A 26,921-nucleotide genomic window follows, 5' to 3' on the forward strand; every position below is an offset into this window, starting at 1 on the left:
TCAAATGAACGAGCCCGAAAAAATATATTTTGAAACATCTGTCATAAATCGACAGGAACTCAAAATTTTTCAAATTTAACGCCAGATTTTTTTGTAGAAATGTAACTTTGGTTTAATCTTTTTAGTATCTGTTTACGTCGTCTATCGCAAAGTATCCATTATCCAAAATGACGACATACACCCAAAAGAAAGCTCTTATGTTTAGGAAAGCGAAAGATGTACAGCCGGAACGGAGAAGATCAGAATCGAGACTGAAAACCTATCCTTCGTCGACCGATGTCCGAAATTGGTGCGATATCGTCGAAGATCGCAGACAACATATCTTAGAATTGGCCACAAAGGACATTTCAAAAGTAGGTAGATAATAATTATATTAAAATATAGAATAAATAAAATTGTTCAGCCATGTATAGTATTATAGGTACTGTTTCAGGCTAGTGTCATCCTCAAGATTCTATATCTAGACTATCTAGCAGTACTGCTTTTGGAATGTAGGCATCTTATTGGCTTGAAAAAAAAAACAGTTTTTACTACTTGACTAAAATTTAACCAAATCACCAAACTTTAGTGTATAACGAAATTTATTTAATTAAAATGTTTTTTTTTTCTTTTTTGGTTTAGTTTGGTCATAGTATCAGGAAAATAATAGCTTTACTCCTTGTCAAATCCTTTGTTCTTTTTCTGCCACTTTATATGACCTTGTTCTCGCGTCCCGTGACCACTGACGTAGTCTATACTACTATACTGTTTACTAACACAATTCAATGATTTTATCGTGATTTCGCTTGAATAAAAAAAGTTGTTACGGTTTTGTTAACGGTTTATTGAAATAATGCATAGTTCATAAATTAAAGAAAAAACATCTCAAGGTTTCAATTTTCAATACCGAGTATTTCCTCCTCGAGCTGTGACAACCGCTTGTAGACGACGCGGCATGCTTTGGATAAGGTTCTGGATTACACCCTGCGGAAGATTCTCCCATTCCTGCACCAGTACATTACAAAGCTCTTGACAGTTTCTGGGGGTTTGGTTCTTCATTTCATTCCAAACATGCTCGATGGGATTCAAGTCTGGACGGCGGTGGCCAAACAAATCCTGTGATTTGAACCTCATCGAGATACGTAGAAGTCATCCTAGCAGTGTGGGGCCGTGCATTATCCTGCATAAAGGTTGCGCTTTCCCCAAGAAAACCCAGGAATGGTATAACATGGTCTCCTAGGATTTCCTACATAACATGGTCTTCTAGGATGTACCTATGGTCTTCTAGGATGTACCTATGCGCATTCAAAGTCCCATTCAAGATGAACACTAACTCCGTGCGAGCCTGAAAGGATATGCCTCCTCATGCCATAACTGAGCCTCCTCCAAATGCAGGTCGTTCGACTATAATCGTTCGCCTTGTCGTGGCCATACTCTCACACGTCTGTCTCAACCTGTTAGACAAAATCGCGCCTCATCGGAGAACAATACGCGGCTCCAATCTTCTATTGTCCAAGCCAAGTGCCCTCGTGCAAAAGTCAATCTTGCAATTCGGTGTTCACGGGAAAGGGGCGGTCCGGTAGCCATGGTTCGAGAGGATAATCCAGCAGCGTGAAGTCGCCTCCTAACTGTCCACTCACTTATGTTTACATTTCTAACTTCTTGCAAATGATTTCGTAGGGAAACTGCTGTACTCGTTCGGTTTCTTAACGCATTAGTTATGAGAAAGCGATCATCTCTAACTGTTGTATTCCTTCTTCGTCCCGAACCAGGTCTTCGGGTGAGCAGACCAGTCTCTTCGTACCGTTGAGACACTCGTTGCACACTGGAAAGACTCACATCCAGGTTTCTTGCAGTTTCACGCTGTCCATGGCCTTCTTCTAGAACCATACATGGAATGCAGAAATACGCTGATAATGGGACTAAGGAATTTCGGAGAGGGACCCTTTTTTAACAAAACTTTGAAAAAACCATAACAACTTTTTTTATCCAAGCGAAATCACGATAAACTTATTGAATTATGTGAGTAAACTATGCCATACTTAGTAAAAATCTCTAAAACCCGAAAATTTCAAAAATAATCGCAAATTTGGAGGTGACTCTAATTTTATGCCCGGTTGTATTTATGGTCCTGTATAAGTTTGTGAAGTTCTTAATATTGATATTACTTTTTGGTTTCAGTACATAGGAAAAGTTATACCCATAGAAGTAATCATAAATGCCCTATTAGCAATGGCCAACTCTGACATAACACAGCTCAAAAGTTGTTTAAAACAACTGTGGACTTTCATATCCAGTTTGGATTTAAACGATGAAAATAGGAAACAGCTGAGTTCTTTGGTAAGATATAGAAAAATATATACATTTAATATTTATTTTTTAAAAATTTATTTTTTATCAATTTTAATACCTATGTATTTAACAATTAATTATTGGCTCAACGTAAAACAAAAACCAGCAAATTATTGAGTCGCAAATCCCACTTTATATGAAGGGTTAAATTATGATTATCTTTACACTTTTTTTTATGATTTTTCATCATTTTATATTATGTACTTTGATTATAGATGTGATAAAGCGTTTTTAGTTGATATATTTTTTTAGGATTATACACAATATAAGATAAATAAATAAGTTTTTTTCAATTTATTGATATAAAGTTTTTCTGTCATGTCTTAAATTTTATATACAATACACTATACGATCGAAAAAAAACGGCGTCAGCAATGGCTATAAAATGAAGCTGTCATCATTTTATTTTTTGTAAAATTATATGAGAAATACGCGTATTTTCTCGATCATAGGGTATTTTTAACATAATCTTTATTTATGAATATTATGAAAAATCTAATGTGTCTTAATTTTATAGGAGCACGTTTTTTTATTCCTTAATAATTTATAAGTATTCGTAAAGGATTAAAATGACTAATGTAAATAAATATATGCTAATCCCCATTCCATATACTATATGGTTTAAATAAATAACGTTTAAAATATAATGCATTTCTAATATCTACACCCACAATATTTTTAATAGATTTATCATTTAAAGTTAATATATAGTCTGTGAAACGAATAACTTTGAATCTGACAGTTCCCGCGGGCTTTTCTAGTGTTAATTTTATTAGGTTAGCAACTTGCGGCCATGCATTTTTGTTTATTGTCTGATATTTAGAAATGTCAAAAGCTGATGATATTTTACTTTTGACACTTATGACATTTCGTGTTGATTTTTGCAAGAAGAGAAAGAACTGTCATTTGTTTTATTATTTTCCTTTTCTATTTCACGAAAGTAAAAAGAGTTACCTATCTGATTCGTTCAGGCACTCAATGGCGGGCTGTTCAGGGAGGTTTAAATGAGGGTAATATACTTTTTACTCTTTCTAGTAGTAAATAATACAACAAAATTACTCAAAAATATTTATTTGGAATTTAGAACAATGTAAATATGCAAATCAACACAATTAAAGAGCTATAAACCAATAAACTACTGTATCAATATTAAATATTTAAATAATATCAGAGATGCTGTGTTAAAGCGAATTAGTAAAGTAACAGTGCATTGACTTACAGAAACTTGAAGATAAATAAATGTTTTCACAGCTTCACGGATAAATAACTGGAAGCAGGAAAAAGGCAACCGGAACCCACACAAAACCTGGAATCAAAAAAAATATGTAAAAAATATAAATATAGGTACCTACATAAGACTTTTGTGAATTAAATCAAACAGGACTTGAATGAAAATAAAATGAATAAAAAATATGATACATATACATCTAATACCTCATTTGTATTTTAAAAATAATCTACATACATAGATTTATAGCATTATTGCTATGAAAATACATAATAGGTACCTATGTGATATGTAATTACGCATTTCTGTTCATCTTGTAGAAATTTAACGTAGGCTAATAATAGTTCAATAATCATAATTTACCTTGTATAACTTGCTTTCAATTGCTCAAAATCACCGATCAGTCTTTAAAGTAGAGATACGGAAAAATCCTTGAAAGAATATCCCAAGATCCTTGGGTTTAAAGCTAAAAAAATATAAAAACAGTTAATATATTACCTATTTTTACCTATAATATGGCCCATACCTGCTACACGCCGAAACGTCGATTTCATCATTTTCTTCATGTAATTAATATCATATATACTTTATTAAAGTGTTAACAAGGAACTTTATATCAAAAAACATCTTTGTACTTATAAATTTCAGCCGAAATATCAGAAACAAACTTCCAATCAAATCTAAACGGCAAAAATTAAAATGGCGCCCGACCTTGCCAGAGGCCTCGGAGGCTCACACTGACACACAGACAAAAGACAAAAGAACAGGACGCCGACGTGCATAAAAATGTTCCGTAGCAGAAATTGACAGAAATCATATAGAAATATTCAGATTTTTGTCTAGGACAGTCTAGAAGGCCATGCTTTCTGCCTGGGTAGAACCGCGCCACAACTGTTTCCAATTTTCCGGTTTACTGTCACCCCCCTGGGTTAGCAACTTGCGGCCATGCATTTTTGTTTGTTGTCTGATATTTAGAAATGTCAAAAGCTGATGACATTTTACTTTTGACACTTATGACATTTCGTGTTGATTTTTGCAAGAAGAGAAAGAACTGTCATTTGTTTTATTATTTTCCTTTTCTATTTCACGAAAGTAAAAAGAGTTACCTATCTGATTCGTTCAGGCACTCAATGGTCGCGTTCATCAGGACGTAGCGCTACCGCAGCGATCACTAATTTTCTGCTGAACGCGCCGATTAGTTGTGAGCGCTCTGGGATCAGTCGCCATTTTTTCCATCAGATTTAAAATACGCTACGCTACCGATGCATGATGGATTAAACGTCACATAAGCCAAATGTCACAAAATGTTTTGGAAAACGAAAACAAACCATTTTGTTTATTGTTCTCGGTTGACTAATCCCCTCGATTTGTGCCAAAAATGGATGAAAACAATTTAATATGCTTTACTTATGACTTAGACTATATGCATTACTGATGATTTATAGACCTTAGACAAGGAAAGAGAGTTCCTTGTCTAAGGGATGCTAAAAAGCGCGTTCAGCAGGACAACCAATCGATGGCACATCGCTCACTGATCAACTTATCCTGATGAACGCGACCAATTTAAAGAATATCAGTAATTTTTTTGATAGATGGATTTTTTATTTGCCATGTTGGTAAAAAACGGTAACGGTCAAAATTTAAAGTTATTAATTTTATAGACTATAGTTGTTATTTTATTATAATATCATCTGAAAAAATGCAGGATAAAAAATCGCATTGGTAAAAATCGCTACGAGCAACCGTTTACAAGATATTTAGAATGGAAATAATCAATACATGTTATTTTTGACAAAAAAATAAATGTTGACTACTCAACATTTATTTTTTAGTTAGTTATTCGACTGAAATGATAAATTTGGGAACTTTTTATTTTTTTTTAAATTGATCATAATTTTTTTTCGAAAAAATGAAATAGTTTCTCTTTAACATTTGGCACAAAAATATTTCAAATTTATGTTTTCAGTCTAATAACTATTTAGTCAACATGTTTAATTTATGTCAATGATAACAGGTATTTATAAATTCGATTCCAAATATCTCGAGAACCATTACTCGTATCGATTTTTACCAAGAGACCTTTGTTATGTAATAAACGTCGTAAATGTATATTTTTTTACAGTAGTTTTATACAGGTACGGACCAAAAGTTATTACTCTTCAAACCAGTTAAAAAATATGTAGGGGGCGCCCCTTACAAGTAGGAGTCGTATTGACATCAAAATCAAATTTCTCAGGTGAAAAAACTCCCAGACACCAATTTTCATTCAAATTGACGTTACTTCAAAAATTATTTGAAAAAAATCGAAATAAAAATGAAACTTCTACACCCAAACTAAGCATTTTAGGACATACATTTATAAAACTTTTTTACTTATTTTTATCTGCAGAATATGCTGCCGATTCCGAAATACAGTTAGGACCACCCTGTATATTTATAATTAATTTATTTTTATTTCCTAAAATATTTTGATCAAAAGAAAATTTGTAAAAGTGGGCAACGCTGAGCCGGTAAAGCTTAATCACGTGACTAAAAGTTTATTCGATATGAACTATAGGATTAAATTTACAAGAAAGAAAATTCAGAAAAGATCCGGTGGTTCTCAATACTTAAGAAAAAAATAATGTATATATTTTTAAATTTTCAAAGTCAAATAACTCGGTTATTTTGTACTTATTTGAAAAGCGGGAAAGAGAAAATATGTTTCTTTTAACGAGATCTACCACCTTTGAAAATATTTGCACTTATTATATATATAAGACTCACTCTGTATATCAATAAGTAAAATCTTTATTTCTTTTCTAGACTAGTCGGATGGCCAAAGTATGCTTGGAAGATTCTGGGCGAGAAGTATCTCGGGACTCAGCTGTCCCAGCGGACGGAGCGGATTCAGCTGTCCCAGCGGGCAGAGCGGAGTCAGGTGTTTCAGCGGACATAGCGGACTCAGCTGTCCAAGCGTGCAGAATGGACTCAGCTGTTTCAGCGGGCAGAGCGGGCTCAGCGTGTAGAATGGACTCAGCTGCCACAGCGGGCAGAGCGGGCTCAGCTGTTTCAGCGGGTAGAGCGGGCAGAGCGGACCCAGCTGCCCCAGCGGGCAGAGCGGGCTCGGCTGTTTCAGCGGGTAGAGCGGGCAGAGCGGACTCAGCTGACCCAGCGGGCTCAGCTGTTCCAGCGGGCAGAGCGGACTCAGCTGTCCCAGCGGACTCCGCCGACGACGAAAAAATGCGTGCGGTTAGTGAAGAATTTATGCAAACCGTTGTGGCACCGCTTAAAATGAAGGCAAAGCAGGGCAGTGACTATATGCAAGGTTCTGGAGCACCGCTTGCCGCCGAGGAATGTTTAGAGAAAGAAGAATGTACAGGGAAAACACGCCAAGAGAGAGAAAGAGCTAAACTCGGCAAGTTCTTGCAGGACCAACCGACTATAAAACTTAAAAGTCAGTCGCCCCATAAAATGGTAAAATGTATTTTTTTTATCAAAAATATTTAGGGGTAAAAAATGTGCAAGATGTCCCATTTTCGTGTGTTTTATGAGGTTTTTCTTTTATGAGTAGAGATACAAAAATACAAAGATGCAGGTTTCACATCACTGTGCTATTTTTTTGTGAACTAAAGATGCTGCAAACTAGTATTTGTCCTACTTAGATATTTTGTCCCTCTTAGATACTGATATACAGTGTGATTTTGAAAATGTTGCATTTTTCGAACCCTTTCGTTTCTTGATTTACTTATCTTATCGGATAGGTAAAAACTGAGTCGCGTAGAGTTTTTCACGTAGAATCCAGAGGCGTAACTAGATTTTTGCTGGTAATTGTCATTTTTGAAATATGATTCAAACTTACGGTAAATGTACCCGTCCTCGCCACATTAAGAAAAGTTCATACTACGTTTGGTGAAGGGTTTAATAATTATCCTTTCGAAGGGTTTAATAATTATTTAAGTTCCGAAAAGAAATAATGAGAGGCATGAAATTTATCTATTATCCATATATTGTCAATTAAGATGTTTTCCTCTGGTAGGCTTAAAACGGATTGGTGTCCCATTTTCATCTTATCTCACAAAGTTGTTCTTAATGGATAAACCATTATTAACAGGTTCAATCGTTTTAAGCGTGTTATCTGCGGAATATTTAAGTTTTCTTACCATATTATCTGATAATACCAGAAATCTTCACCCCATGTCCCGGTATTCGTCATCTCTAATTAACATATATTTTCTTTGAAATGTCGAAACAATATGGTATGACGGAGACTGGTACGTATATTCTTACTGCTTAAAATAACACCATTAAAAATAAGGTCTAGACTAACAAAACTAATTAATCTATACGCAGTTATAAGTTTTACCTCCATGTACCAGTAACCGTCATGTGAGCCGTTATGTGATTATTAGGACAACATCACTTTTATTAGACCTAGTATTCGTCACAGGAAAATAAACTAAACATATTCTTTAAATCTTGTATAACTTCCTAAATAAAGGACAACACCACTTTTATTAGACCTAGTGTTCGTCACAGGAAAATAAACTAAACATATTCTTTAAATCTTGTATAACTTCCTAAATACAGCAAGTTTAATATCCATACAGGTTATTTAATAAAAAAATATGCATAACTAAACTTAATTTTGTACATTTACTGATGTGCAGAAACGATTTATGACAGCTATTAAAAATCCACATGTTGCGAAATCGATCAAATAATATCAAATCTGTAAAATACATTTTAATTTATTATGGTGCTATATAAAATTTTTTAATTTTTCACAAAAACTGTGATGTAACGTGAAGAAAGTGACGAACACTGGTACAGTGTCGATTACTGTTACACTTGGCCAATTGCAACCTTATGTGTTTTTTTTTAAATGAGACGCCCTATATATTATTTTCTTATTTTCTTATTATATTATTTAATTTATACCGGTCGGTGGCCTAATGGTAAAAACTTAAAAATAATGTTTTTACTTACTTTATAAAATTAAATATAAAGTATATTATATTTTTAGAAGACATGTCAGGTTTGATATGACAATTAAAAAAAATACAGGGTTGGGCAATAGTGCGTCGGGCATCTGCAGCTCCTAAAATAAAATAAAAACTTAGTAATTTTGTTTAAGTTCAAACCTAAATAGGGAATGCAATCCCGCAAATGCTGGATCGCGCAAATGCGGGATCCCTCTGTGATTCCGCGGGATCAAATTTGCGGGATTTACCGTGCGGGATCTGCGGGATCGACACCAGGGGATTCCCCTTACGGCTTGGCCATTAAAAATAAGTGAAACAAACAGGTTAGTTATTAGATTTCTTTCTGGCGAGCGTAAGTGAAGAAAAGCGTTTAACTAGTACTACTAGTGGACAATTTCGTCAAATAAACTGCCGGACATAATTATCGGGACAAGCAAAATTTTAGGGTAAATTTAAAGTTGAATATCTCTTGAACTAAAAAATATTTTGGGATGCGGTTTGGACCAGGTTTTAGATGCATCTATTGTGATTAAGATACTATGTGATTTTCGAAAATATATTTAGCGAACTAATCTGTAATTGAAATTAGAAAAAACAATTTGATCGGTTTTTTATTTTTTTATGTTTTAAGGAAAATACGACGTCTTTTCGAAAAATATGCATTTTTAGTCATACGATGGTCCTAAATGGTACAAAAAGCTTTGTACATTCTGCATATGCCAAAAAATTATTGATATAGAGTGTATCTAAAAGCAGATAACTAACACAAATTGAAAAAAAAACCTTCAACATCAGAATAATACTTTTATTAATAAAATAAGTAGATAAATTATAATAAAATCTAAGTTTATTTAATATTAAATATATTTTTTGAACACCCTGTATACATCGGTCCAAATTTCTGTTCAGCTAGTTTAAGATACACGCTATATCAGTATATTGTGGGCCTATGCAAAATGTACAATGCCTTTTGTACCATTTAGGACCAAATGTATGACTATAAATGCTGATTTTTCGAAAAAAACTCTTATTTTCCTTAAAACAAAAAATTAAAAAAAAACACCAAATTGTTTTTTCTAATTTCAATACAGATTAGTTGTACATAGTTAAAATTTCGATTTTTCAAAAATTGCAAATTTTCGGTAAAAAAAATTCTTGACCAAATTTGTATACTATTATAAAACACTCTGTATACGAGAATTCGTTAAATATATTTTCGAAAACCACATAGCATCTTAATCACAATCGATGCGTCTAAAACCTGCTCCAAACCTCATTCGAAAATCGGAGAGAGAAAAGAAGAGCATTTATTGTTTACAATCCCGCAATTTTGCGGATCCGCGGGATTGATTGCCTTAATCCCCCGGGTTTGCGGGATTGAGATTTTGGTGCGGGATTGCATTCCCTAAACCTAAAGTATGTTAGGATGTATTTCAGGAAAATAATTTAACCTCTACAGGGTGACTCAAAAAAGTGTGAGTGGATCAGGATGGTTTTTTTTTTAAATGGAACACCCTGTATATTATTACATTTTGTGGCTTCCTTTCTGATCACTCTACATAACCTTAAGATATTTTTAAATAAGTTTAAAAAGGTTTAAAAATTTCCACGCCAAACTTTCTAAAATAAAAAATATTTTTTCTTCGTTATTTTAAATCGAACATCGTTTTTTATTCTAGGAGCTACAGATGCCCGACGCACTATTGCCGAACCCTGTATATAGGATATTTCATTTAAAAAAAAGTTTAGGTCATATTTAAAAAATGACAGCTCCCGGCGCAGCGGTTTAGCTAGAGTTCAATATGAAGGATTAAAAAGTTAGTTAGTTAGTTACAAAAGGTATTTGATTTTTAGCTTGATTTTTAGGTATCCAAAATTAAAGATCTTCCGTCTGACTTTGAACCAGTGGATGATCCGGCAAAGCCTGGCCGAATAACGATAAAAGCACGTGCGAAGAATCGGCACAAAACATCCAGCGAGTCAGTGGAGACGGGACATCCTAACGATGATAAAGAGGCATTGGCGGATCCTGATAGATTGGCTGTAAGTACATAGTCATATTTTATCGCTCTTTAGGACATTTAACCGGTAAATCAATAAACCGATAATGCACTGGATTAAGTTGCGATTTTTGTTGTTTAATACATTCCATGACTTTACAGTTGAGGTTGGAACCTTTGGTGTTACAATAGCCAAATAAATCACTAATTTTTCACAATAAGCTTGGTGCGGATGTTTTTCAAGATAGCTCATCCGGACGGAGCATACGCGACCCATGTGAAATTGTTCATATAAGCTCATGGTACTTGCTCGAAGTCGCGGACGCTCTGCTCTATCTGGAAACGCTGTTAGGAAGTATAATTTATGAAAATTCTAAAAATAAAAAAGAAAATATAATGTGTTCTTTTTTTATAAATTGGATTAGGATCGAAAGAAATCAACAGAAGTCCTTTGTTTTAAATTTGTCGACGTTTCGCAAAATTTATTTGCATCTTCAGGACACTACAAGTTAAGAGAGCAAAAATTACAATCAAATAAAAGTTTTTTCAAAAATTTAACAAACAACTTAAAATACATATCAGTGGAATTCCACACATATACAATTGGTAAAACTACCCTAATGTTAACAATTAAATAAAATATATGTATATGTTACTCACATTTAAATCTGGATATAATATATAACATTCCTTGTACTCAATGTCCTAAAAGCTATGTTGGGCAGACCGGTAGATATTTAAAACAAAGATTGAATGAACATAAAAATGATCAAAGGAACTTTCTTTTGAAATCTAATCCTACCGCATTAGTAGAACACAAAATAGAGACAGGCCATAACTTCGATTTTGACAATACCACTATTTTACAAACACAATCTAATTATAAGAAAAGATTATTTGCAGAGATGATAGAAATCCAAAAAAACAAAAATTGCGTTAATAAAAGAACAGACGTAGAAAACCTGAGTACAGCATATTTTAATATTCTTTCAAAAATTAAATAATATAACTTCAAAATAATGGTTTAAATCCAAATAATATTTTTATATGTTTCTTTTTTCAACTGTTCTTTATCTCCAGGTAAAAATTATATTAGTATTTTATCAACTAGAATTAGTTGCTCTCTGTATACGGTCAACGTAGGTACATCTGCACTGCTTGTCTGTGAAAGGAAAAGATTTTCGTGATATTTCTCTATACATAATTGTGTTATATGTTTTTTTTTATGTAAGTGTGTTATGTGTTTTAAAAGGAAAAAAGGGATATATACCACTCCCCTCTATACCATCCGTGTATTAATGGATATGACTAAGAAAGTCCAGATTTAAATGTGAGTAACATATACATATATTTTATTTAATTGTTAACATTAGGGTAGTTTTACCAATTGTATATGTGTGGAATTCCACTGATATGTATTTTAAGTTGTTTGTTAAATTTTTGAAAAAACTTTTATTTGATTGTAATTTTTGCTCTCTTAACTTGTAGTGTCCTGAAGATGCAAATAAATTTTGCGAAACGTCGACAAATTTAAAACAAAGGACTTCTGTTGATTTCTTTCGATCCTAATCCAATTTATAAAAAAAGAACACATTATATATTATTGGATCGACAACAATAAAAAAAAAAAGAAAATATTTTGATATCTTCAGAAGGTCTAACTTGTATTATAGTTTATTATTTCAGTTAAAAACACTTTTTAGATGAGTTCAACTACAGTAGCGAGCATAGTTTTACCCACCGGTTTTGCTAGTCGGGTCATAATTGGGGCTATTTCGGCTGTAACGAAATTATTTAAACGTACATACTTATAATTTTAGTTGTTCATAAGACATTTAATCTTTAGTTGATTAAAAAAAGTATTCCATTAATATTCTCATTGTATATGTCTATTTAATTTTTTGATTATGTAACGAGCATTTTGTTTACTCACTTGTTTCGTCGAACTGCTAGAATCCATTTTTGCTTTTGATCAAATCGGTGGGAGAAACTATGAAACTATAAAATGTTGTTTCGGGAGAGTTGAATATCCGGAAAAATTGAGTTATTGAATGTTATTGGCCCCAACAACGCCCTAATTACGCTCTCCTTTACGCGTTAACATTTTTTCGGCAATTTTATTAGCATTTGAAATTGTCACAACACAACATGACGCTTAGTTCGGGTTCTTTTTCATTTATTTTTTACTACCCGAAACAGCGTTATATCACACATCGCACCTGAATGTTTTACAGTCTCAATAACTGCACTAGCAAAAAACTAAAATACGTTATTATTATTACAAAGCTTTCAACATGAACTGTAACCGAGACGGCGCGGCGCCGGCGTGAACATAGCGAACATTTCTGATTTCTGCCGTATACAGCGCTGCGGTCTGAATTTTTTGAAATCAACAGAAATGCACCAAGCCTACACACCAAAACTCGTTGATTTTAACACTTTTAGTACTAACTAAAAATGATAAAGGTATATTAAGCTTTGTCGGTTTTAGGCAGCTGAAGCCTTGTGTGAGGAACAAAAAGCCAAAATACAACAGCTAAGTAACGAACGTGATGGTTTGAAGAAGAAACTCGAAGCATGCCTAAATGAGTTGGATCAATTTAAAGTAAGCTAATAAACATGTCAAATAGTACTAAATAAGGCTCATAATCAATAGTTAATAAAGGATAATAATCGTTTTTAAGCAAAGAGAATAACGTTTGTCTCAGGCATTAAAATATTTACTTCCTATATCATTTTTTTTTAATTCGAGGAAAATGGTTTCCTATATTTTTTCTATATTATAATATTATGTAATTACGAAAAATTATATTTTTGTGGTTAGATATTATAGTAGTTCAAATTTATATGGATAGTGTCACAGGATTAAAGACAGAATAAAACTATGTGCGGCAATAATCCAGAAATATTACTGTCAAATCAATTTGATAATAATATCGTAATATACAGGGTGGTCCAAATTACATTTCGGGAACTTTGGCAGCATATTCGGCAGATAAAAATAAGTATAAAAGTTCGAATAAATATATGTCCTAAAATGCTTAGTTTTGGAGATACAGGGTGTACAAGTTTCATTTTTATTTCGATTTTTTCCAAATAATATCTGAAGTAACGTCAATATTTCGATGAAAATTGGTATCTGGGAGTTTTTTGCCATGAAAAATTTTATTTTGATATCAATATGACTCCTACCTGTACAGGGCGCCACTTACATATTTGTATACTGGTTTGAAGAGTAATAACTTTTCGTACCTCTATAAAACTTCTGAGTAAAAAAATATACATTTACGATGTTTTTTACGTTAAAAAATGTCTCTTGGTTAAAATCGCTACGGGTAATGGTTCTTGAGATATTTGGAATCTAAATTATCAGTACCTGTCATCATTGACATAAATTAAACATGTCGACTAAATAATTATTAGACTGAAATCATAAATTTGAAATGATTGTGTGTCAAAAGTTCAACAGAAACTGTTTTATCATCTTTATTTCGAAGAAAAATTTTGATTAATTTAAAAAAATAAAAAGTTTTCAAATTTATGATCTCAGTCAAATAACTATCTAGTCAACATGTTTATTTTTGTCAATAATGACATGTATTGACTACTTCCATTTTAAATATCTTGAGAACGGTTGCTCGTAGCGATTTTTACTAGGAGACATTTTTTACGTAAAAAATCACGGAAATGTATATTTTTCCACTCAGTTCTTTTATATAGGTACGGACGAAAAGTTATTATTCTTCAAAAGAGTTAAAACACATGTAGGTGGCACCTCCTACAAATAGGAGCCATATTTATATCCATATGAAGTTTCGAACGTCAAAAAACTCCGAGACACCAATATTCATCCAAATATTGAAGTTACTTCAGAAAAAATTGAAATAAAAATGAAACTTCTACACCCTGTATCTCCGAAATTAATCAATTTAGGACATACATATATACGAACTTTTTTTATTTATTTTTATCTACAGAATAAGCTGCCGAAGTTTCCGGAATACAGTTCGGATCGCCCTGTATATTTTATGTGAAAAAACATTGCATTGAATATTTGTTAACCCGAATTGCATTGACACAAAAAAATTGACGAGTGCTAGATTCTTGTCATAATCCTGTGGCGCTCTTTATAGTTCAGTTATTGGGGATTTTTGCTTGGAAAAAAGTCCGGAAGTTTTGCAACTTTGCAAGTTTATAGGTTTTGGGGTCTCTAACTAAAATCCATAAAATGCACATTCCCAGACTTGCCGCCGGCGCCGCCATAATGCCAAGATGGCGCCCAAAATCGGCATTTTGTAAATATCTCGAAAACTATGCGTTTTTCGCAAAAATTTAAGGAGAGCAACATTAAAGAGAATAAAATTTTCTATAAAAAAAGTTCTATGAAAATTTTCGCTAAAATCAACCGTTTAGGCACAAAATCCCTGGAAATTTTACAATTTTGCGTAAAATATGATATATTACGTAGAGTCGATTTTCCGAAATCAAATGTCGATTAGGGTTCACTAAACCTAGTTTTAGTTTAGTTTCTTCAATTTTGTCATGAAACAATGGCGTATCATTAATTCGCTCATTAATTTATGAATAATTAATATTAATTATTGAAAATGTGTACTTGTTTCCACACCACCCAAGAGATAAAGTACATGGCGCGTTTATTTTAACGTGGTCTTCCCGGAGGCCTATTCCACTAGGTACATTAAAAACTTTAACTTATCTGCTTAACTTATCAATGAGCCCGACTGACCTGGCTCATTGATGTAAAGTCGATCATGTCTGCTGTGCTGGGCTCATCAGAGTGGTCTCTCAATTCGTCCAACTCTTCATCTTCAGCCGCCAGAGGGATATCTACAGGCAAGTCCAACTCTTCTTCATCGAATTCTTCGAGTGACACTTCAGTGACATTGTCACAGGGATATTTCCCATTGCAGTATGCACAAATCATTGAAAATTTTAATCCAGCTTTTCTGCATCCGCACGATTTATCACAGTTTTGCATTTACAGGATAAAAATGCCAATAGGGATTTTGGAGCTGGATCTGTCAACGTTGTGACTGGAATGATGTCTGTTTTTGTTTTCTTCCAACCCCATTCTTCGGCATCTTTGGTACAACCAGACCAATGCTGAACCTGGTGGTAAGTTCGCAATGAATGCTGTCCAGCACGACAATTAATTATTCATAAATTGATGAGCGATTTAATGATACGCCACTGTTTTATGACAATATTGAAGAAACTAAACTAAAACTAGTTTTAGTGAACCCTAATTGACATTTGATTTCAGAAAATCGACTATACATATGTATATCATACTTCACGCCAAATTGTAAAATTTCCACGGATTTTGTGCCTAAACGGATGACTTTCGCGAAAATTTTCATAGAACATTTTTTATAGGAAATTTTATTCTCTTTAATTTTTCTCTCTTCAAATTTTTACGAAAAACGCATAGTTTTCGAGATATTTACAAAATACCGATTTCGGGCGCCATCTTGGCAAGATGGCGGCGCCGGCGGCAAGTCTGGAAATGTGCATTTTATGGATTTTAGTTAGGGAACCCAAAACCTATAAACCTGCAAAGTTTCAAAACTTCCGGACTTTTTTTCAAGCAGGCCCCTTTTTGGATCCCCAATGACTATATTATGGCAAAGTTTTCAGAAAATCATCATATTTAAATTTTTAAATTGGCATTTTTAAATTATTCAAATTTCTTTATTCCAGCGCTTCTTAATATGTTTAACTGGAACTAGCGGGCTGAACAGATCGAAATTTTCTCTTTGCGATTGTAGACAACTCTGTGATTGTAGCAGACTTTGCGATTGCGAATAAAAATCGATACTTTGACGTCTTGTATTATTGAGATATCGGGGAAAGTTAGATAGGCGTTACTGCTGCATGTTCAGTCTTGCTGAAGGATTTTGTTAAACTAGGAACATGCAGCAGTAACCGAATCTAGCTTTCCTTTACTAGTTTCATTCATAAAATAATTCTTTCCTTTTTGTTTACTTGATTAGAAATTACAAACGGTCACCAACCCATCACTTCCGGCATCTTGTCAGCAAGAAATCGAAGCTTTAGAAGCAGAGATCAAGATCATGCGAAGCGGAAACCCGTCTCCTGAGGAGGAAGCCCAGATCATCAAGCGAGAAGTTGAAATTCTTAAGCGGTACTGCAGCAAACTTAAGGAAGTGGAAACTGAAAACGAAAAACTTAAGGTAGAGCTGGGTAGCAGAGTCGCTCTAAAAGACAGCGAACCTGATTTGATACAACAAGAAAAAATGGACACCCTAAAGGAAAAATTAGATCACTTAGAAGCCCTAACTGAAGAAAGGGACGCCCTAGCCAATAAAGTTCAGCTACTGGAAAAGCAACTGATGCAGTACGAAAACGTCCCCGAAGACTTGGAACTATTGAAGAACAGATCGGATATGTTGGATACGGTTCTGGAAGAACGAGACAAGATGAGTCAGAAGGTGAAGAGCTTGAAAGAGGTGGAGTCAGAATTGATGAAGTATAAACAGAAGGCGGAAAGAGTGGATGAACTGGAGCGCGAATTGAGGAATATGTCCAAAGGTGATCGGTCGTCAGGGGTGGATTTGAAGAAATCGAGATCGGTGGCGGACAATTTGGAGAGGGAACTGCAAAACGTCATGTCGGAGAGGGACGCCATGGCTAAGAGGATAGAGAGTATGAAGAAGGAGATGGATAATCAGAAAGCGAAGGTAACGGAGGCGGAGATGATGAGATTGGAGAGGGATAGGTTGCAGATCAAGCTTAATGAATTAAGCGATGTACAGGTATGTTTGCTATAGAAAAATCAATAAAAGTTGTCGTGTACGTCATCAAATACGTACTTATAAAACTTTATATCTACGACAGTGAGGTAAGAAGCTCTTAATTCACGCATTTTGAGTGAGTTAAGAGCTTCTTAACGCCTTTTAAATTGTGTTTTAAATTTCAGTTCTAGAGTGCCATGGCCATTAATGTAACGACCAAATTATTCGTTTTTTTTAAATGTTTTTTTCCAATTATGCTGATGAGTCATCCTTATTCCAATTGAAAAAATACCCTGTCCCCTCTACAACAGATGTATTAAGATTAAAAATAGGATTGGGGCATCTTTTAACCGGCCAGGAAAAGACACGAAATACATTAGACGATCAAATTTATTTTTCCAAAGATCCTAGATTAAAAATTAATGGTTTTAACACAGCCATGGCACTCTAATGGTATTATTTAAAAATCAAAATTTATAGTCATTTCCGGTGAAACAGGAAGTGACCGAAAGTAATTGAGTACGTCAATCAATCCCGATTTATGTCATATACTAACATATCAAATTTCGGTATTTTATCTAAATAAATAAAAAATTATAGAGGTGAACCACTTTTCAAAAATACCCATTACATTCTGATTTTAGAACCAATACGAAGACATGATGAACAAAATGAAAATATTCGACAACATCAAGGCGGAAAGGGACATGTACAAGCAAAAGTACGAGGAGGTTCTAGAAATGGAGTGCCGATGCGAGATGTTGAAGGCTCAGGTGGATGAGGCCCGCACGATAGGTCGAGAAAGAGACCAACTGCAGAGACAAGTGGAAGATTTGGAGGCTTGCATCTGCGAACAGGAGAACGAAATTAGGAGTCTGGTGATACAGGTGGACAGTATAACGAAGAATAAGAGCAGCAAAGATGTAAGTGTTAAAGATCCAAATGAAATTAATAATAAGGCGAATCATTATGAAATATCCTAAAGAGGTACAGTGCAAGAATTGCAATCCGGTCAGTTATTTTTTTAATATCTTTAGTTCTGTTAGTGTTAAGCTTGACTTTCATGCATCCGTTATCCGACGATACGATTATACGATATTAATTTTATTGGTTGAATTTAAAGACTTCAATTGGTTAGAAAATTACGCATTTTTTTTAAATTTATTGCATTTTTACGCATCCGTTCATCGAATGTACGATTTACTTATGAATGGGTCATTTTATATTTTCATTGCCATAACGATTTTGCTGTATTACATATAGTCTCAGAGCTAGCAACGTTTTCAAGAGATAATTTTAAGAAAGTTGGTATTTTAATATATCTTTTGTTATGCTCTTCTGAACAGAGTGCGGACCGTCTGGCTGCTGGTAGACGTTGCGTTTACTACTGCCCATCATATCTGTATTCAACATCTCTTCACTACTGCGCATCACAAATTCTCCTTGTATTTCAGGAACTAGGAGGCTAGGACAAACATATGCAGAATAATGTGAAAATCGTACTATTGTATCTCGAGGGGTAAACCGCTGGTGTATTTTGGTGTACAAGATGTTGGCATTACCTACTTGATATTATTCGTGGCATTAGTTGGCATTTTTGGCATTATTTTTGGTATTACTTTGGTATTAGTGTAAAAAAAAATTCGTCAGCGGTTTACCCCTCGTTGTATCTCTACTCATAAACGAGAAATCCCATAAAACACACGAAATGGAATACCCTGTACAGATGTGATGCGCAATATTGAACCGCAGTAGTCTACCGGCAGCCAGACGACCCACACTTTTTGGTCAGGAGAGGATAGCAAAAGATATAGCCAGCTTATTTAAAATTCTCGTTTTCCCAACGTTGCTAGCTCTTGTACTATTATATTTTTTATTAAGGTTAGATTAAATTTGTCAAAACGTCCGTTATCGTACGATCTTTCTCCGTTGATGAGCTGGAGTAAAAAGATTACTGATGAAAAAAAGTGGCGCGAAAACGCTATGACCAATCAGAGCGTCGTCGGACCATTACATCAGCAGATAATGGGTGCATGAAAATCAAGCTTAATTAGCGGAAAATGTTAAATGTTTGTTAACTTTTTCTACTAATTGAAAATTACTATCATTAATTTTGACGTTTCTCACATTGAAATTAGAGTAACAAACTTCTACGCTAATTGAAACAACTAATTTATTCGACTAATTTTGAGGTTCGAAAAAAGTTCAGAAATTCGGAAAAACTCGAAATTTGTAAAATAGACTGTAGTTGAATAAGTAATAAAATCAAAATTATCTTGAAGTAAATTACTACGTAGTACATTTGAGGCGCTTAGGGTTACAAGTGACTTTTTCCTCAATGCAGATTTAGAAAATTTAGGTACAGATTTATTTAGTATAAAATGGAATTAAGTATATTCTACAGTGGTACTGAGTAGAGTAGAATATAGAATTTACTTAATTTCCTTTTATACTAAATAAATTGGTACCTAAAGTGTCTAAATCTGTACTTCAGTCCATTTAGAACAAAAAGTCACTTGTACCCCTTTTATTCTAAGCCCCTCATTTGTAATTGCATATTATTTTAGGGCCAAATGAACACCATGATCGATACGATGAAAAAAGATATCGAGGCAAAGGATAAAATGATAGCGGCTTCCCAAGAACAACTGATTCAAGCCCAACAAACCTCGCTTAAAATAAAAGAACTAGAAAAGCAGCTCCATCGCGCCGAGCACACCATTCTCCAAAAAGAATGTCACATTAGGTGCCTAGAGGACGAATTAAAATGCAAAACGGGCACCATAGACGCGAGTAAAAAGTTGAACAAAGAAGAAATCAAAACGCTGGAGCAAATGAAGAAGGAGCTGGCGATGGCGACTAACGAGAACAAGAGGCTGCAAGAGATCGCGAACAAAATCGCGTGCACCAGCGGAGACGATCACATGAAGAAGATGCTGAAGCAGTCGGAGTGCGCGGTGAAGCGGATCGTGCAGGAGCTGGGCAAACAGTACAAGGAGTGGGATCACGGCGTGAAGGGCAAGCTTCCCAAAGGGAAGTACGCTCCCGGAGTGCACGAGTGCCTGTGTAAAATGGAAGGTAGCTTTAAAAGCTAGTCATATAAAGTATATGTTACATGCAATCGTAGTGCTATTAATTTAACATTAAATAAATTGTCCAAAAGTAGAAGCCATTTGTTTGGATGTTCACTAATATGATCAAGTTTTAGAATTACTGAAAAAATACAGTTAGCAGAGTAATGTCTAAAGAGGGCGTAGTATTAAAACGATTTTTAGAAACAAACAACGTTTAGAATATACAGGGTGTCCCGATATTCCGTAGAACATAGAATTACTACGTATTTTTCAATTAGAATAAGTTGTAGAGGAAATTAATCACCACTTATAACTCTTCATACAGTGTCAAGGCTTTGATAGAAGCCAGTAGATTTTAGAACATTTTAAAAAATGTGTTTTTTTAAGCTTGATGCCCTCTAGCGGACAAACAAAGCACTTTTGTATAGAGGTAAATTGCGTCCACTGAACTTATTTTGATTCCACAAATACGTAGTAGTTCTATGTCCACGGAATATTGGGACACCCTGTATAATAAGTTTTCATATTGCAATTCGGGTCATCCTGTATATTATTTTATATAGGGAGTCCCAGGCTGAGCGTACATTAGAAGTTTCTAGAGAACCACAATATCTAGATCGGAGATTTTTTGCACATCATTGTTTCACAACGAGATCTATCGATTAAAAATATTTTCAATATGGCGGCACTTCCGGAAATACCGGAAGTTGACAGAAACTTTCTTATTTGAAATGGGTGCCCCTATTTTTTATTACATACTTAAATTCGTTGTTCAAATGTCATATAATAATGGCTGCAGCTATCATGGAATTGAGCGATTAAAAAACTATCATAAATTATTTTTTTCAATTGGAAACCCACTTTTTTATTTCACTAGTGCAAAGGTTTTCCAATTCGTTACTTTTTGAGTATACCTAAAATAAATCGGTTTTAAGTTATTTGAGATTTAGTTTGAAAACGTATAATTTTCTTGATTTTATCTAGCTTCCTTTGACATTATGTGTCAAACAGTCAGGTAATTTATTTCCATCTGTCAGGAAACGAATTATTTGAATTTCCTGTATTATAGATACTGCCTGCCTTAAAAGTTTAAAACGTATTTATAAAAATATATCTCGTATTTTCGCTCTTTAGTGATATCTAATAGTTGATATTATTAATAACAACCACTTATTACCGCATATATTAATATACTAATACTAATATACCTATATATGATCAAAAAAAAAAATAGTGCAAAGTTGGCTTGAAAATGATCGATAACTTTAATACTCGAATTTAATATAACTTAATTAATTAACTTAATAACTTATTACTTCGAATACATCTTTTTTGTAGCAGAAAGATTCTACCTATATCAGTACAATTTCTCCAAATTACCAAGCCATATCTCATTTTAGATTTCACAAAAGCATAATACGCTGTCAATGCAGATTATTCGCCTACCTTCTCCGAGACAATCCTCAAAGCAAAGCCATGTCTTTACAACACTCTCAACGTGCGCTTTCCAATCCAATCTGATGTCAATGACAACACCAAGCAGAGAAACGTTCTTAGTTGTAATAAATCAGTTTTATATTTAAGTGCAAACGTATTCTATACTCTGTTACCAAAAGCTACACACTGCGTTTTAGATATACTCATCGATGACGTTGTGTGACGATGTGTTTGTTCAAAGAACATATCTGGGCTATTAACAACTGCTAAACTTTTTAATGAGTGTTTAGTCTCTAAAATGCTTTTTAGACACGAAACAAAGCAGCCCCATCTTGTCACACCAAAAAAGGAAAAGAATAGAGCGGGAAAAAGAAATATTTCCAATGTTACTGATCTTGCGGTAATATTACATAATATTACCAAAATTACCCGTAATATTCCCGCGGTAATATTTCCCTTTACATCACTTGTTCTAATGAAGACACCTAATCAGAAAAAATAATAATAAATTATTAAAACATATTTAATTTACGAACTTATTACGAATTAATAGTTAATTCAACTTCGATCATATGTAACGGTATGATGAAAAAAAAAACGACGTAAAAGACGACGTCATTTACTAAAAATTGCCGTAAAACGTTTCCAAACAAACAAATCTATTTCCAAAATTTTTTCTCCAATTTTAAACTACACCATTTAAAAATCATTTTTACTCAATATAGAAATAAATTACACCCTTCTTACGGGCAACTGGCAGGAAGCGCCATTAAAAAATAAAGAAGGGTACAGGTAAATGACGTCTAGGGCTTGACCTTGCCAAAATTATCATCGATTGCCATTCCACAGCCTTCTGTAACGCCGTTTCTTTTTTCGTTCGTATGGTAGTACTACTATTCTTTACTGGCGACTTTCTACTCTAGTCAATGCATTTTTTATTAATTTCAAAAATTTCAATAAAATAATTTAAATTGTTAGTCTCGTAATTAACACTTTTAAAAATAATTTTCAGATATATCATACTGGCTAGTGTTAAGTTAATTTGATATTTTTACACAAAGAAGAATTCTAACTGGCTGCCGCTTGGTGGTGGTGTGGCAATATCATACTCTATATCCGGCCTGATGCTCTGGTTTCTGCCAAAATTGGTAAATGACAGGAGTTCCATTGAATATCCGGTCATTAGAGGGCGTTGATTTTCTTCATAAAGTTTCAGCGTTTCGACCAGAGTTAGATTATAGTATATTCTGTTCGACCTAAACGTTTCGGAAAAGTTTTTTTAATAACGTATATTTTTAACCAGTTTACTAAAAACAGTTCATAAGAAAAGTAGGATCTAATATAGATATATCTAAATCTGACTGTTTTAAGATAAAGATATTTTGAGGTGTATTTCTTCATATACCTCTCCCTTTATCTCCCTTACTCTTCAATATATGTGGCGAATCTATAATGAGGGAAGTTATGGAAGACTACAACGGCGGTATCACTATAGGCGGTAAACAAATAACAAATTTAAGGTACGCAGATGATACACTTATACTCGCATCCTCCGCTAATGAATTAAAATCCATTATGCATAAATTAGAGGTTGTCAGCAAAAGATATGGGTTAAAACTAAATAAAGAAAAGACAAAATTAATGATTATCGATCGAGAACCCACGATTACAACAGAAATAGCAGGTTTCGAAGTTGTAGATCAATATATATATATATATATATATATATATATATATATATATATATATATATATATATATATATATATATATATATATATATATATATATATATATATATATATATATATATATATATATATATATATATATATATATATATATATATATATATAGGGTGTCTCAGATGTTAATCGGGAAAATTTAATAGACGATAGAACTTGCAAAAATAAAACAAAAAGTTCATATCAACTTAAGCTTTTTGAACAAAGTGTCACAATATGACATGGCCAGATCTATTGTTTTACATCACTTGGCGTAGTCATATGCTATTGGTTAAAATCAAGAAAAATATAAGCTTTAAAACTAAATCTTAAATAACTTAAAAACAATTTATTTTAGGTATAGGAACATGTATAGTCAAAAAGTAACGAATTGAATTGCCTTTTTACTAGTGAAATAAAAAAGTGGGTTTCTATTTGAAAAAAAATGATTTATGATAATTTTTTAATTGCTCAATTCCATGACAGCTGCGGTCATTATTATATGACATTCGGACAATTTCACTTTTGAAATAGATAGTTCTCTTTATGGCACAGAGGCTGTGGTAATCACTAAATTTGACGTTTAGGCTATACACATATTTTTGACATGCAGTTTTTTTATTATGTCATTTTTATATGCCATTTAAAATAAGAAAGTTGCTGTCAACTTCCGGTATTTCCGGAAGTGCCGCCATATTAAAAATATTTTTAATCGATAGATCTCGTTTTAAAGCAATGATGATATGCAAAAAATCTCCGATTTAGATATTGCAGTACGCTCACTCTGGGACACCCTGTATATATATCAGGAATGCTGAATTGATACTAGTAGAGAAGATGCTAAATGGGAATTTACTCGAGCATTATGTGGATTTTATTGTGAAAATTAGATGCTAAAAAAAGAAAAATAGATTATATTATGATGTATGTTTTTTTTACTAGTAGGGGGGAGCATGTACAAGTTTTCAAAAATCACAAATCAAAAATCAAAAGTCACAAATAAATACTTGGGCGTTTCAGATATTAATAGTGCATGTGCCGATATGGACATGACGATTTGGGCGCTACTAAAAGTCAAGATTTTTTAAAACATACTTCTCAGCACATCACTTTATTGGTGATTTTAGCTACTTTGGTTTGTATGAATCGGGAAAATTGTATTATTCCCGTAATTATTGAATGATTTCCTTCAAAATAACCACGCTCGAGAATGACCAGGTGATGTTTTTTTGGCAAATTTGTGAATCTTCCATTTCCTTTGTGCTGCAAGCCATTAATTCATCTTGCCTTAATCTGACGCTCTCGAGTTTGTCTAATGATCATTCTTTTACTACTGAACGACTGCCATATACCCACGTCCCTGTATCATGGTTCATATATGGTGGGGGTACATAAAAGGGTTTATGGTTTTTCCCCTTATTCTGCCGAACTTGAGTAAATCCCTAAAATCTCCGCTTGGACTCCCCTACTATTCCCTCCAAACTATAATCAATATTAAGTATGTTCTTTAAACGACTATTTCTGTAAAGGTGAGTTTATAAGCATCCGTCATTCGTCGTCCGTCGTTCCGTCACTCCATTCGTGTTTAAGTTGTGAACTGTCATTTTTAAAATACAGGGTGTCCCAGACTGACCGTGTATTAGAAGTTTCTAGTGAACTACAAATCTAGATCGGAGATTTTTTGCACATCATTGTTTTACAATGAGATCTATCCATTAAAAATATTTTCAATATGACGGCACTTTTGAAAATACCGGAAGTTGACAGCAACTTTCTTATTTTAAATGGGGACCCCCATTTTTTATTACACACTTAAAGTCTCTAACATTAAAATAACATTAAAAATATACGCTTTAAAACTAAATTTTAAATAACTTAAAAACGATTTATTTTAGGTATAGGAACATATAGTCAAAAATTAACGAATTGAAAAGTCTTTTCACTAGTGAAATAAAAAAGTGGGTTTGGTTCGGTATTTAACTTCCGGTATTTCCGGAAGTGCCGCCATGTTGAGAATATTTTTAATCGATAGATCTTGTTGTAAAACAATGATGTGCAAAAAATCTCCGATCTAGATATTGTAGTTCTTTAGAAACTTCTAATGCACGCTCAGCCTGGGACACCCTGTATAATACCAATAAGATTGTATAAAATCAACGACAGACGACGCATGACGGATGCATGTAAACCGTACTAATGCGTATTTTATATTTTCGAGCTTCGAGCGATGACGATTGCAAGAAACTCAGAGAAGAGTTAGAGGAGCTTCAAAGGGAGAAGCAAAAATTGGAAATGTCGGTCAGACAGATCCAAACTTTGGGTATTCGCAGAAGCGCGTGCACTTGTCAAAAAGAACTCATTAATGAACAGGCGATGAACGAAAAATTTGAGCAAGATTCACGACGTGAAATTACTGTAGGTCAACCATTGGATTCAAATAAAAAATCATAACACATTTACCTGTTTCATTTGCTCGCTTGTTTTTTTTCTGCAATACATTTTTATCATTATGCTAACAGATAGATTATACCCAAGATATACCTATAGTGTCATGGACACTACACATAATGTATAGTGTTCATTTGGGATCTTGGAAACTCTAAGGCCCACCGCATACGATGCGACAGTTTTGTGATAAAAGATGCAAACTGGTTAAGCCTTGTAATTATTTTGCAACCTCAGTAACTACAGATAACATAATACCTCTGTTATCTGTGCCGATCACGTAGAGTAGTAGCCGCACACAATCGATTCGAATTGAACTAGTTGCAATCAGTCATACTAATCTGTTGTTCGTGACTATTTCGCGACTATTTGTATTGCAGTGTATTGCAAAAGAGCATTAAAATTCACCCTCAAGATCCAGGATTTTAACATAGGTCGTTATGTCCGAGGGTGATATGTCTTCTAGGTCTGATAGGTCTAGCGTGGGTTTGCCAAACACCTCAAACCTGGTCCTGCTTCCAGCGGGGCAGGTACACATAACGTGCTTCATTGTTTCGTCATCTTCCATACAGAGTCGGCATTCGGCGTCTTCCACCAGTCCCATCCTCTGTAGGTGTGACATCAGCCGGTAGTGGCCCGTGTATACTGCAGTGAGCGTACACGCTCCGTTCCTATACCAGCCTTTAGGAGTTCATATGTTCTACGTTTGGATGGCTCTGCTAGGATTGTCTTGGCATGTTCCATTCCGGGACTGTTATACCAGTCCCGAAACTCTTGCGAGATTTTTTGGTACGCTAAAGTGTCGGTTCTGGGCCCACGAATGGAGGTGAGCCTGCACCAGTTTTGGCGAGGGAATCAGCACGTTCATTTCCCTCTAAGCCCACATGTCCCGGTATCCATATTAGCGACACTTTGTTCCTATCTTCTAATATATTGAGTAGT

General features: G+C 34.0%; 1 protein-coding gene across 1 annotated transcript; it reads left to right on the forward strand.

The window, feature by feature from the left end:
* On the forward strand, nt 1-25,986 carry LOC115877480 (protein Daple-like). The gene is made up of 9 exons (XM_030893651.1): nt 1-353; nt 2,161-2,319; nt 6,365-7,015; nt 10,390-10,566; nt 13,015-13,128; nt 16,538-17,320; nt 17,944-18,222; nt 19,867-20,377; nt 25,753-25,986. The coding sequence occupies exons 1-9, from the start codon at nt 168-170 to the stop codon at nt 25,983-25,985; spliced, it is 3,093 nt and encodes a 1,030-aa protein (XP_030749511.1). The 5' UTR covers nt 1-167; the 3' UTR covers nt 25,986.
* The last annotated feature ends 935 nt before the right edge of the window (nt 25,987-26,921 follow it).

The sequence above is a fragment of the Sitophilus oryzae genome, unplaced genomic scaffold (genome assembly GCF_002938485.1).
Source record: "Sitophilus oryzae breed Bouriz unplaced genomic scaffold, Soryzae_2.0 scaffold_1494_pilon_pilon, whole genome shotgun sequence".
NCBI lineage: Eukaryota > Metazoa > Arthropoda > Insecta > Coleoptera > Curculionidae > Sitophilus > Sitophilus oryzae.